At 41.7% G+C, this 14,941-nt stretch overlaps 1 protein-coding gene across 1 annotated transcript; it reads left to right on the top strand.

Moving 5' to 3' along the window:
* Positions 1–849: 849 nt before the first annotated feature.
* On the top strand, positions 850–10,603 carry LOC310771514 (WD repeat-containing protein 55-like; the record flags this gene model as incomplete). Its single annotated transcript, XM_083664110.1, has 4 exons — positions 850–933; positions 2,357–2,424; positions 7,932–8,201; positions 10,270–10,603. The coding sequence occupies 4 exons, from the start codon at positions 850–852 to the stop codon at positions 10,601–10,603; spliced, it is 756 nt and encodes a 251-aa protein (XP_083520236.1).
* Positions 10,604–14,941: the final 4,338 nt, after the last annotated feature.

The following is a 14,941-nucleotide window of genomic DNA, read 5'->3' as shown; positions in this document are numbered from 1 at the left end:
GCCCTCCCTCGTCCGGAGAGCAGCGTCGCCACCCAGTGGGTCGGCAAAATAGACCATACACATTCAACACCTCCAATACTTGTACAGGAGACGTAAAAGGGTTTAATCGACGTCCCACCGTCAATTTTTTTTTTTTTTTTTGACGAGTCTACTCGTCATTGGCAGTTAACGGTTGGATTTTTTTTGACGAGTTGACTCGTCATTGGCAGTGAACGTGTTAATTGAAGAGGATGTCAATTAAATGTGAAGATAGCCGACACAATACAGAGCACGTTGCCTGAATGAGTTATTTAAGAAATAGATTGTATAGCTTATTTTTCTTTTACCACTAATTAATGGGGTAAAGTAAACTCCATTTTTTCTTCTTTTTTTTACTGATTGACATGATTGACATGGCTGACATCCCTAGTAGCGGTCATATCAATATTCAGAGATAAAAGGAAATAGGAAAAATACCTAAAGACAAAATCACACAACATTGCAAGTGCAGTCCAATATATACACAAATAGAGTGTTAAATAAGTAGGCATTAAAATATGAAGTTTGCAGTCCGGGTTAAAGGCATTAAATTAAATTGGAATTTACAATCTAAGCGGAGTGCAATGTAGTAAATAAGAGTAATCTAATGGAGTAGAAAGTTCTGGGGGGGGGGGGGGGATTCACCTGTGTCCATGAACTTACGAGACCGCCTCAGCATCCTGGGCTGGCTGTGTGCAGGTCTGGAAGGGATGGCAGGTTGCATCCGGTCACCTTCTCAGCACAGCGGATGATGGAGCAGACGCAGGCTCAGTGGGATCAGTATGAGGTTGCCGGTTTGATTCCCTCTCCGTGTGTTACAGCTGAGGCAGAATGCCGGGGAAGGGCGGAGAGCGTTTCAGACCAGGAGAGCTGGTGTTCGCCAAGATGAAGGGCTTCCCCTTCTGGCCTGCCAGGGTGAGACACACACACGCACGCACGCACGCACACACACACACGCACACACACACACATGCATGCTGAAACACACAAACACTAAAACACACAAACACAGAATGATGTAATACAGGGATACTCAACTTGCTTTGCGCGCGGGCCACTTTTGTGAAAGGAGGAGGCCAGGGGCCAATTAATAAACAAACAATATACATTTTTCTGCGGCGGATTGTAGGTTTTTGGGGTGTTAGCCGGAGTTTAGTCTGACAATGTTGTGCACACCGGATAGTTAGTTAGGTTAAGTTAGTTAGGTTAAGTACTAGGGGTGGGGGAAAAAATCGATTCACCTAAGTATCGCGATTTTTAATGTCACGATTTTTTGAATCTATCTTTTATTCCAGAATCGATAATCGCAAAAAAAAAAGTTTTTTTTTTTTTTTTTTTTTTTTTTTGGTCCTTGCAGTCAGGCCACTCACTGAACAGCAGGCCAGGCGCCGCCTACTGGTTTTATTACTTTATTAGTTAGTCTGAAGTAATAATTACACTTCAGGGTTAAAGTGGGTGCATCTCATTGTAAAATTGGACTTCAAACGGCCCAAATTGGGCTTCAAACGGCGCAAATTTCACGCGCGTCGGCCCATATCGGCCTGGCCTGCTTGGTATCTAATGCCCGGCCTGAATTATGATCCCAGTCCGCCCCTGTTTTTAACTATATCGCCCAGCCCTACTCATGATATAATATACAGTCTCTAGTGTATGATTCAACTTTTCCCATGTTCTAATCTAGTGTAAAAAAGCAAACAAACTGAAAAAATAAAAGAAAAAAATAAACAAAAATCGCAATAAATCGTAATATCGAATCGCAATAACCGTAGAATCGCAATACTTAAGAATCGCAATATAAATCGAATCGGCACCCAAGAATCGTGATAGTATCGAATCGGGAGATAAGTGAATCGCCACAGCCCTATTAAGTACATACATAAGTGCCTGGGTAACGAGCAGACGGCGGTATTTGACAACTTAGCAGCTAAATCATAGATGATTGAAAGATATTCCATATTCCAGACTGAAATGCTATAACAGAAGTGGAGTATTGACCAGAATGACATGAACATTTGGGCATGAACATGTTGCGTTCAGGTGCACTGTATTTTTTTTTTCTTCTTTTTTTTGCAATGCCACACAGCCGCAAGTTGAGTATCACTGATGTAATGAATACGTGTGTATGCTTGTGCACGTGTGTGTTAATACGTGTGTATGCTTGTGCACGTGTGTGTTAATACGTGTGTATGCTTGTGCACGTGTGTGTTAATACGTGTGTATGCTTGTGCACGTGTGTGTTAATACGTGTGTATGCTTGTGCACGTGTGTGTTAATACGTGTGTATGCTTGTGCACGTGTGTGTTAATATGTGTGTATGCTTGTGCACGTGTGTGTTCAGATCTGCAAGGACACAGACGACGGCAACAAGAAGAGAGTCCCGGTCTTCTTCTTCGGAACTCACAATATGTACGTACACACAGCTGTCAATCATGACATCACATCCTGTCGGCAACTGTGTCCAAATGACATGAATAGCTGAACATCTCTCTCTCTCTCTCTCTCCCTCTCTCTTTCTCTCTCTCTCTCTCCCTCTCCCTCTCTCTCTCTCTCTCTCCCTCTCTCTCTCTCTCTCTCTCTCTCTCAGCGGTCACATCCCTGTAGAAAATATCGTTCCCTTTGTTGGTAACAAGATGAAGTACGGCAGCGGCGTTCGCATCACAGGCTTCACTGAGGGCATGTGGGAGATCCAGAACACACCAGGAGTGGGACGCAAACTCAAAGTCAGTCTCTCTTTCTCTCTCTCTCCTTAACTCTCTCTTCCACTCATATATTTCCATATTTTATCAGGTCTTTCTCATCAAATTAATTTTGCACCCCAGCTTATAGAGTACCACAGGAATGAGTCCTTAAGAACCGCGTATTAGCACTTCCTGGTTCCCTCGACTCAAAGGCAATGGGGTTTTTGTACGGGGATTTTGGTTAAATGCCTGAAACAAGGTCTGCGGTTAATACAAGTTTACGAAACGGCAAACTTTGTGATCAGGAAGATCATCTTCATAAATGAGGACCACTTTTTATGATTTTTTTAATGTGAAATCGCGATTTTCAGAAAACGCTGAACAAATCATAAAAGTGGTCGTCATTTGTGAAGATGATCTTGATGAACACAAAGTTCACCGTTTCATAAACTTTTGTTAACCACAGACCTGATTTCAGGCAAAAATCCCTTTGACTTCCTGACGAGGGAACCAGGAAGTGCATGACTTCTGGGTTGGCCTACAAAAATACGTCATCCCTGCAGTACTCTGTAGCCCTTCTCTACATCCAAAGCAACACAGATGCTATTGGTGAACAATTTGCCAGCTAGTGTGCTACAGGCAACTAAACAGCTAATCATGTTGGCTGACAAGTCAATATTACAATGGCATAGCAACCATGCTATTAGCAAACAGTGTCAGCTGGCATGCTACAAACAAACAGTCTCTAACATGCAAACATAGGCATCTGCTAAGAAATCAATATACCAGCCAACATACTTCAACACAAAGCAGCAGGCAGCCTTCTTCAGTCACATTGCTACATCTGTAGTTTTCCCCCACTGTTATTCCTCCTCAGCCAACTGACTGGATGTTACTGCTGCTTCACACATTTACTTCTGTCACAACTCTCTAATTCATTGGTTCTCAAATGGGGATCTGAGAAAAAGTTTTCAGGAAAAAAAATAAAAATAAAAATATATTTTTGCAAAAGCTTCTTAGTTCAACGAAAGTATTTTATGTTTTAAATCTAAAATGGTTCATGGATTACATTCTAATCTAACAAACCTATACATTTAAAAGTCAAGCACGTTAACGTGGAAACAATTAATCTTAGCCCAACATCACAAATCGGAATGAGGGGGTCCCCGGTATATTTTCTATCCTGTAAGGGTTCCTTGGCTGAAAAACATTTGAGAACCTCTGGTCTAATTCACCTAGTAAGCTGTATGGCAGCTTGTGTGCTCCAAGCATCCACAAGAGTTAGGTGTTCCATTCTGCACTGTGTCAGTTCACCTGTTGCTTTCTCAGGGTCTTCACTGCACTGAGAGCAACCTGCTGCACTGAGAGCAACCTGCTACACTGAGAGCAACCTGCTGCACTGAGAGCAACCTGCTGCACTGAGAGCAACCTGCTACACTGAGAGCAACCTGCTGCACTGAGAGCAACCTGCTGCACGGAGAGCAACCTGCTGCACTGAGAGCAACCTGCTGCACAGAGAGCAACCTGCTACACAGAGAGAGCAACCTGCTACACAGAGAGCAACCTGCTACACAGAGAGAGCAACCTGCTGCACTGAGAGCAGCCTGCTACACTGAGAGCAACCTGCTACACTGAGAGCAACCTGCTGCACTGAGAGCAACCTGCTACCTGCTGGGTAAGACAGAGCCCTGCAATCAAATGTGAATTACACCTACATTGGCTGCAAAACTAAAATGTATTTGCCTGTTTTTGCCCTGTTTCGCCACTGAGCGCAGCCATGTTGTTGAAAGCTAGATGGTGACGTCACACGCATTATAGCTCTTGTGTTTGCAGCCAGACTGCAGCGCTGCTTGTTGTTTACTCACCGGTGCAAATGGAGCACAGACATACTAACGTTAACTAAAAGCACAGATGGAGGACCATCAAAATTGTACTTGTGAAATGAATGAATATGTCTACAACACAGCACAGCGAATCCCACACTAGCTGTTGTAAACAGTAGCATCCATGGTGGTATGCTAGCTACATAGCAATCCTAGGCTAATAGAAAACTATATACGATATATTTGCCACACAAAACTATATGCTCAACCACTGTTGTCAAATTGTTGAACCACAATTGTGCTTATCTTAGCTTGCTAAAATGCCTGCCTTGTAGGGCTGTGAATCTTCACTGGCCTCACGATTCGATTACGAGTCAGAGGGCTACGATTCGACTATAAAACGATTATCGATGCATCACTTTTTTCCCCAATACATGATTTATTTTTTCTCACTTTCTTTTTTCTCACTGTGTGGCTACTTTTAACACGTTGAGTGCCAGAGCCGAGATATCTCGTCTTACATAATCCAACGCTTGAGTGCCAGAGCCGAGATATCTCGTCTTACATAAACATTTTTTTTTTTGACGGTGGGACATCAATCAACAACTTTTACGTCTTCTAGATCACTATTGGAGCAAGAGAATGTGTATAATCTATTTTACCGACCACTAAGTGGCGACAGTGCTCTCCTGACTAGAGGAAGGCAAGCATTTTTTTAACTTGTCACGCCATTCTCACCCCAGCCATTCTCATGAAAATGGATGGGGGAAAACGCTTTCGTTTTTGCGCTGATTGCTGGCGATGCGGGATTGCAAATTTACATAATAGATTACAGGTGGAACACACTTTGAAACACGCAGCATAAATATGACCAGAATCGCAAAAGCTTCTCTCAACCAAAACTCCAAGAAGCGAGCGAGTCCATCCCGACTTCCTCAAACAGCGGCCGCGCAGCCACAGGCACAGGACAGCAGCAAAGCACTGAGACTGGTGACAAGCTTGTGACGGCCGCTGCAGCCAAGAAGAACGCCCACGGAGGGAGGAGTTGAAGCAACTCTCCCTCTCGCTCTCTCCTCTCTCTCTCTCTCTCTCTCGAGAGAGAGAGAGAGAGAGAGAGAGAGAGAGAGGAGAGAGAGAGAGAGAGAGAGGAGAGAGAGAGAGAGAGAGAGAGAGAGAGAGAGAGAGAGCGCACAGAGTGGGAGACAAGGGCACCCATAATCACAGGCACGTGAGGTGGTTCTAAAAATCCATTTATCTCCAAACTCTCTGAAAATCTCTGAAACCATGCTGTACTCAACGGCTAATATCTACATAACTACTAACTCTGCAAACTAACTCTTTTAGACAGAGAAAGCACACATTCTATTAGTTATTTTTAGATGATTGGTGTTCACGAATTCTTAACAGAAAATAATCCTCGGCTCTTGTAAAATGAGCCAGAATCCTCAAAAAAAAACCTGGCACAACTTACCTACAGGATTGAAAAAATGGCTGGCACTCAATGTGTTAAAATAAAGATAATTTGGAATTCACTTTCTTTTTTCTCACTGTGTGGCTACTTTTAAAATAAAGTTAATTTGGAATTGCATTGTATTATGATCCATAATTAAAATAAACAAATGCATTTCCTTCCATTATACGTTATTAATACAAATGCGTCCCTCTGTTACAAGAGTTCACCAACAGGTGGCAGTCAGGGTTCCAAGAATGCAGGAAAGCCACAGTAAAAGTGGAAAGTGCAGAAGAAGAAGAAGCACAAGCTTCTTCTTCTTTAAGACGTTAAGTTGCAATAAAGAACGAGACAATTTTTTTTAAATCAAAGCACATATTTAAAAAAGATACAATCATTTCCTAATCAAACTGTGTTTTTAGGCAAATAACCACTAATAGATGACAATAACAAAGGACAAGAATAACATTTCGAATTGTGGATGGTTTACACTGACTTCAAGGCGGTTGAAATTATTTTTCTGGATGGTTCCGGGGCGGCGATGTCCTTCTGCTGCTGCTGTTGTTTTGGTAAAAGTAATGCAAAAGTAGTGTAATAAGTAATGAGTTACTCTACACAGACAGTAATATTGTAAAGTAACTTATTACTTTCAAATGAAAGTAACTAGTAATATGTAGTATATTACATTTTGAAAGTAACTTGCCCAACACTGATAGCTGACTACAGTACAAAATGTATCCAACACCACAGAGGAATACAGGAGTCAAAGTCAAATAAATTCAGTCAATACGTTTTAGTTAATGTGTCACAGTGACTCCATATGAGTACCAGAAATGATTACTACACTGGACGAATAGGACACTCCTCTTTATATTGGATTTTAGTGCTTCTTGGATTTTATATTAATATTTGTATGGAAAATTCCTGTTTTACTTCAATAGCTTCCATGTAATGTGATGTAGTAACATAAAGCACTAAAATCCAATATTGAAATTGTTTATTAGGATAAACCCCTTGCGACGTGCCATCTCGTTTTAGAGGGGGTCCCAAATATAAAGATAATATATAATATAATATAATATAATATAATATAATATAATATATATAATATAATATAATATAATATAATATAATATAATATATATAATATAAAGAGGTGTGTCCTCTTTGATTCAGAGTCACCGCCTCACATTACATGGAAATTCTATTATGGATCCTTGAAAAGTCATGGACAAGTTTTGAGTGAAAATGTGTGGGAACCCTGAAGCTAGCATAGAGGAAACAGGATTTTTTTTAAAGGTCATTGAATTGCAAGTGCCTCAAAAAACAAAAATATATTTTTTTCCACCACTAGATGGCACTATGACTCTTTAAATCTACGTTACATTGGTCTGGGTTGGGGATAACTCTGTGATGTAAATACATGACATCAGATGTGTTGTTATATAGATTAGTTGCACCTGTTTTCCTTTGGGGAAGTCAAGCATGTTGGATAGATGAAGTGGGATAAACTAATTCATTTTCAGCTGTATTTAATTTGTCCAAAAAGCTCTGTCCAGTAACCTGAATAACTTTATTTTGAGATTTGTGAGAGTGAGAGAAGTAAAGTGATTCTCTAGAACAGGCAGACAAAAAAAAAAAAAAAAAAGTTTTACAATGAGGTGAAACAGAGGAAAGTATACCTTTTTTTTAAGCTTGAAACCAGCAAATGTTTGGTATTTTTACTGATAAATTACCAAAACCTTTTTTGAATTCTAATCGATTAAGTCCATGTTGATCAATGAATCGACTAATCAGTTCAACGCTACTTGACAACATACCATGTGGCAAGAAGCATTTGATCCAACACAGGTTAAACACTTCCACAATTCATGACTGATATGATTTTTTTTTCACAGTCTGCAATTTGTATTTACAATCAGTCAGACAAAATGAAGGCAGCGTGATCTCTCCTCTCCACAGTGGTGACGGCACCATGGGCGTGTTTAACATCAAGCGCCGCAGGTTCGAGCTGCAGTCGGAGCCTCAGAGCGGCGACCTGACGTCGGTGGCGGTGATGAAGCGTGGCAGGAAGGCGGTGTGCGGCTCCAGCGAGGGCAGCGTTTACATCTTCAACTGGAACGGCTTCGGCGCCACCAGCGACCGCTTCGCCATCAAAGCCGAGTCTGTGGACTGCATCGTCGCCGTCACCGACAGCATCATGTGCGCCGCGTCCATGGACGGCTTCATACGGTGAGTCACACGGGGGTTACAGGCAGCGCTATAGATATAAAGAGCCCAGCTGTGCACGCCTGGTTAACACCGACTGGAACGGTACCCGAGCGGCCTCGTCTTGGAAAGGCAGTCTCTACTCAGTAAGGCTGTGAATCTTCACTGGCCTCACGATTCGATTCGATTCGATTACGATTCAGAGGGCTACGATTCGATTCGATTACGATTATCGATGCATCTTAAATCGATGCATCAATTTTTTCCACAATACATGATTTATTTTTTCTCACTTTCTTTTTTCTCACTGCGTGGCTACTTTTAAAATAAAAGTGCATTTGGAATTGCATTGTATTATGATCCATAATTAAAATAAACAACTGCATGTACTTCCATTATATTTTATTTGATTCTAAAAAAAAAAAAAAAAAAAAAATTAATAATCGATTTTTGACATTTGTGAATCGATGCAGAATCGTGCACGTCCGCATCGCGATGCATCTTATAATCGATTATTTTTGACGCCCCTACTACTCAGTAGGGATGGGGGCGAGTACTCGGGTGTTACTGACCACTTTATTTTCAAGGCACACAGGTAATTGTAATGCTAACATGGTCACACAACATGTATGCTCTGAGTTCAAGCAGTAATTTACAGACATGGTGATGTTTTATTTTGATGACATAGCCTAGCTTTGGCAGCCTTCTCAAACAAAAAACAACGTTTGGTAACGTGTATTTCAGGGTTGTTTAACGTTGAACGTGATTCAGTGAAGGAGCTGCTCCACATCTGATTCCACAAAGTCACGTCGGAGATGGCCGCATTTGTGAAATTGGTGTCGCACAAGAAAGACTACGGGCTTAACAACGCTGTCAATTTACGTTAACATGAATTGAAACTCACTCACATTGAATTCTTTGTAACGTTTATAGACAACGGTGTTCTGCTTTCCACGTCCTTTGTATTGACAATTTCTTCCACGTCTTCTCCCTGCACTCACTTACTCTTCTGTGTTACTGTTGATTCACTTGGTTGGAGGTGTGTGGTGCCGGGTGAGATCAAACATGTAATTTAATGTCATTTTATTCAGTCATCATAAATAACAAAATCACAGTATAAACAAAGTCAAATCAACCAGAGACTGAACAGGCTCAGGCAGAAGCAAAATGCTTATATTAAGCCTAACCTAATTTCTACTCAATTAAGCTTTCCTCCAAAATAAAATAGAAACAACAACAGAAAAGTAATTTGCAACAGTCAATGTTTACAACACAGAAAAGAAAAAAAATTAAACAGCATCAGAAAATTTATTCACACTTATAACGCTCAAAAATAGCTTCAGAAACCATTTTTTTGAAAACCAAAAGCGAATTACACATCTTCAAATTTATATGTGCATCATTCCAAACTTTCACCCCAACAGTGGAAACACATCTCCTTTTAATCTCTTTTTTAGCTTTTTGCACATTAAACTTGCACACATGCTGTTCACGTCACTACTAGCACTGCCCATTGTCAAGGGACATGATTGGCTGTTTATGAGCTGGGGCGGGTGCACGCTCAGGGTTTGTCTGTAAATGATTGGCTTGGTTTCCGTGTCACTCGTAGCACGCTGTATTAACAAAGGACGTGATAGGCTGTTTATGAGCCACGGACCATGGCCACGGAGCAGAAGCGTTCTTGTTTTTTTCATGCAGTCTATCGAACGGCTCTATCGAGCCATTTTTTTTATTGTATTGATCCCGTGTCTATCGCGATATATATTGCTATCGTTTTATCGCCCAGCCCTACTATATCGATACAGGCACAGAAAGGTGCCCATACCTGCTGCAGGCAATCCACCGTCCAACTAGGACATTCTGCATGTGGATCCGCCCCAATCCAACCATAAATGGTCGATGCCAATTATATAAATGGGCCTGATTATCAATTGAACAGGGACGTTGCATGCAGGTGTTCATGCAGTCACTGGATAGGTCAGGCGTTCTTTTAGTTCATCCTTAGTAGGGGTCCTAAGCACATGCACTTAGTAAATGAGACCCCTGAAATATAAACAGAAGCATCTTCTCCTCTCCTTTGTTTTGCTGCCAGAGCGATCAACCTGCTCCCCAACCGGGTGGTGGGCTGCGTGGGGCAGCACGTGGGCGAGCCCATCGAGCAGATGGCCAAGTCGCGAGACGGCGGGCTGCTGGCCAGCTGTGCCCACGACCAGCTGGTCAAGTTCTGGGACATCTCCGGCCTGCAAGGCCTCAGCATCAGCGACTACCGCAAGAGGAAGAAGAAGGACGGACGCATGAAGTCCCTGAGCAAGAAGGCTCTGGGAGACAACGACTTCTTCTCTGGACTGGTGGAAGAGACCGAGAAGAAAGAGGAGGAAGAGGAGGAAGAGGAGGAGGAAAGCGACAGTGACAGTGGCAGCGATTAAAGGAACAGTTCTCCCCCAAAAAATGTAATTTGGTCATTTAACGACTGCTCCTCATGCCAGTACTGTTTGTTTTTCTTCACTAGCGTTTTCCCCTCCAGTGTATCCAGTGTGACCGGTGGAGGCTGCACAGCAGCGCAAGTTCGCTCATTAATCTGCACAGCCATCGCAAATTCAGCCATTAATCTCCCCTAATTACCCCCATTTAAAAAAATCCAGTTCCTTTAGGTCACCTGTAGGGGTGCTCTTTACACTTCCTGAAAGATTCAGCGTGATCACATTTAAAATGGCATAGCTGAACACAATTTCTGCTTACACAATTAGACTTTGCATTCTTCTTAATTATAGGATACTATTTCAGTAGCTATTGCAGTTCTCCGGGCTAGCTGCTGGAGGAGCTTCTTCCAGTGAATGGAGACTCTGGGGAGCTGGACCTTCTGATTCAAAGGTGACAACAAATGTCCATAAAATTACTCCATAAAGCATGTGTAGTATAATATTCTTATTTTCTTTTTCAGATTTTCTTCTTTTTAATAATTTTGCCTTTCTTAGACAGGACAGTATATTGACAGGAAAGGTAGGGAGAGAATGAGTGGATGACATGCAGCAACGGGCCACAGGTGTCATGATCGAACCCGGGTCGGCTGCAGGAAGGACTAAGGCAAGCCTTTGTGGTACGTGCTCTACCAGGTGAGACACCTGACGATGTATAAGTAATTTGATCCATTAGTTAATGGATTGGCATTGCATGTACTTCCGCATTAACAGACCTCACAAGATGGAGGTTGGCCACTGCCGCACACACTAACGTCACGCGGCCACGCTGGCTTCATGATGTTTGGTAATGAAGGAATTCTATGGACATTCGTTGTCCTTTATGAAGCAGAACATCCAGCTCCACAGAGTCCCCGTCCACTGGAAGAAAGTCCTCGAGCAATGAGCCTGAACTCCAGGTGAGTTGTATGAAGAAAAAAACACTCACCCGAGTTTAGTACTGGCATGAGATTCAGTCGATAATGACCCAATTTAAAGTAAACCTTTGTGTGAACTATTCTTTAAAGACAGGTTCCGGCGACACGGCGATGATATATGGTGGTTTTGGGGGATTTTGTGATGCACTATCTGACATCTTTGTCAATCTTTTTCATATCAAGAACCCCAAATTTAGTCCACATTAGAGACTTCCATTATGATTTTGTCTCTCAGACCCAAATCAGAATATTGTTTTATTGTAGATTATGCGTTTGTCAGGGATTCCATGACTTCCTGTATTGTAGGTAGAGAGATAACGGAGGAGGCGGAGCGTTTTGAACACTCAGGGTGGAAAACTCTATTTGGAAGAGCGAGTCCAGCCCATTCTGTACTGTCTTGCTGATGCACGTATGATGTATGATACATCATACACTTCTTATTTCACAGATTCCCCACTGAAAAACAAATGTATATGAAGAATCAGAGGGATACCTGTTCACATTTTAATACATTTGGCCCGTTGTCACTACCTACAGTGTAGCCTCGGTAGCTAGCTAGTATAACTCGCTAACTAACGGTGGAGCCACATTAGGGCGTCGTTTGACGCATGCTGACGCCTGGCTGCTGCCGTGCTCGTTTCTCTCTTTTACATTGCTTCTTTGAAAATTTGTGGTAGAGAGGAAGCGGAAGAGGACAGGAGAAGAGGGTAGGACCTAGGACGAGCTCAGATTGGCTAGCTTAAAATGTTGTCAAACTCCACCCCGCCCCCTCCGTCGCCCACTGTCGCTTCACAAGCCTGCTCCGCATCGCCTGCTATCCCAGCATGCTTCGTGAGGCGATGAGCAGCGTGTTCAATACAAAGTGAATGGGCAGCAGCGTCAGCATGTGTCAAACAACACCCTAATGTGGCTCCACCGTAAGTAAGCTAACTAACTTCCTGTAGTTCTTGTCCCTGTTGTTACCGATGCTGCTGAAGTTCTATTGTGTCTAGAGATGGAACAATATGAAAATTTCACATCACAATTACAGTGACTAAAATGATCACGCTTATCAGTATTATCACGATATTAAAATGTGCTGAAAATGTTCAAAAAGTACTAATACACTCACATAAATAATTTCACCAAGTGTGATAGTGAAAACTCAGACCCAAAAAGCATTGATACACTCACTGAAATCATTTCTCCAAGGCTGCACGTTTGCATCTGGGAGACGGTTGCCAGCTTTGGTTGATGATGGACAGTATTTACCATGTTTTTCAAAGCACTGTAATCATGGCAACACGGTAATCACGGTACCAGGGTTTGAATGATTAATGAACATTTGAAACGGTACGGTTATCATTCAAACCGGTTATCGTTTCATCCCTAGTTGTGTGTTGAAGTAACGCTAGATTTCTGCCAATCTTCCAGGTAGAGTTTCCCACCTGAGTTCAAAATGGCTGCTGTGTGAATACGGTCAATTGTGTTAACTTATTGTGAGTGAAATAATGGCAACAATTCATCAATTTACTGGGGGGACCCCTGGTAGTCCCCAGACCCCACGTTGAGAACCACTGGTCTAAACTAATGAAACGGATATTGTGCTTCAAAACGTTGACAAAATGAGCTGTAAAACATTGTTAAGCAATACTATTAGAAAATCTCAGTTTTCTTTGACATCCCACCTAAGATTACACTGTTTCAGACTGTAAAGTAGTCAGACATAAAACTCTGTACATTATGGCGTTAGCAACCGATGTTTCCCCCCCCCCCCCCCGAAGGTTCCCGTTAAGAAGATTCCCGCTTTAAGACTGTTGGTGGAGCAAAGCTAAAACATATCTTTTGTTGTTTCATATTGTTATTATGGCTGCTTCCTTCATTTTAATGGTTTGTCCTGTTTACAGACTGTAACCCGAAGAATATTGTGATGTTAACAGATTTTGTGAAAGACTGGCGCCGCCACAAACCTTGTTGAGAAAATATGAGAGAGGTGTGAGTGGATAAAAATGTATTTGTTTAAATTAATCTGATTCACATATGTTGTTTTTATGCACAACCCTAACCCCTTTCTCATCACTGCCATTTAGTTACGGATGCCTTGCATCTAGCAGTTGTAGTAGGCTAGCAGCCAGTGGTGGAAATACTTTTACTTTAAAGTAGAAACATCTCAGTATAAAAAATACTGTTACAAGTAAAAGTACTGCATTCAAAAGTATTAGCATCAAAATGTACTTAAAGCTACACCAGTAAAAGTGCTCATGCATAATGGCCAATTTCAGAGTAATCCAGTACATATTTTATTGTTGAATTATACTTATTAATGCATTAATGCGAGTCAAGTCAACTGAATTAAGCAATAGATCACAGCACAGACCATGGTATTATGGTCAGGTCATATCATAGCTAAGGGCTATGACATAATGACCATATATCACTGCCTGAAGTGGGCTGTTGCTTTTATGAAACTGTTACCCGGTATGGCAATATGACAGTAATAGACACAGTCCAATTTAAATCGTTTTTTAAAAGTAGTCCCTCCTGTCTGCCTGCACATAGCAGTTTTAGCAGATGTGGAGGGACACCTTCTAAATAACGTAGAGGACATTACAGGACTGTGCTGCTACTGACACTATGTTATGCTGCATTTGCACTGTAAAGTATTTTACTGTGTTGTTATGCTGCATTTGCACTGTAAAGTATTTTACTGTGTTGTGCTGCATTTGCACTGTAAAGTATTTTATTGTGTTATGCTGCATTTGCACTGTAAAGTATTTTACTGTGTTGTTATGCTGCATTTGCACTGTAAAGTATTTTACTGTGTTATGCTGCATTTGCACTGTAAAGTATTTTACTGTGTTATGCTGCATTTGCACTGTAAAGTATTTTACTGTGTTATGCTGCATTTGCACTGTAAAGTATTTTACTGTGTTATGCTGCATTTGCACTGTAAAGTATTTGACTGTGTTGTTATGCTGCATTTGCACTGTAAAGTATTTTACTGTGTTGTTATGCTGCATTTGCACTGTAAAGTATTTTACTGGACAGTGAAAGAGAGCATTTGACTTGACACACGAGAGTGGAGAGAGGTCAGAGGTCGTTTAAGGAGTCCAAGATGAGTGGCATTTACCTCATCACCTCGGGGCCATACATAGCTCACCTCACTCCAGCAGAAGTGGAAGCACTTACAGGAGTAAGGAGCCCTGTCATTTTGCAGAAGTGGCCCCCCGGCAAAGCAAGTTGAGTATCCCTGTCCTAAAATAACTAGTAACCAGCCCATTTAAATTTCAGTAATTGTAATTGAGTGTCTAAATTTGAAAAAGTATTGATTACTAGTTAGATTACTAGTTACTGCAAAAAGTGGTTTAGTTACAGTAACAAGTTACGCCCA

Source organism: Poromitra crassiceps (assembly GCF_964638095.1).
Source record: "Poromitra crassiceps genome assembly, contig: HAP1_SCAFFOLD_725, whole genome shotgun sequence".
NCBI lineage: Eukaryota > Metazoa > Chordata > Actinopteri > Beryciformes > Melamphaidae > Poromitra > Poromitra crassiceps.
The sequence above is the reverse complement of the archived record's forward strand: the minus strand, read 5'-3'. Positions and strand labels throughout refer to the sequence as shown.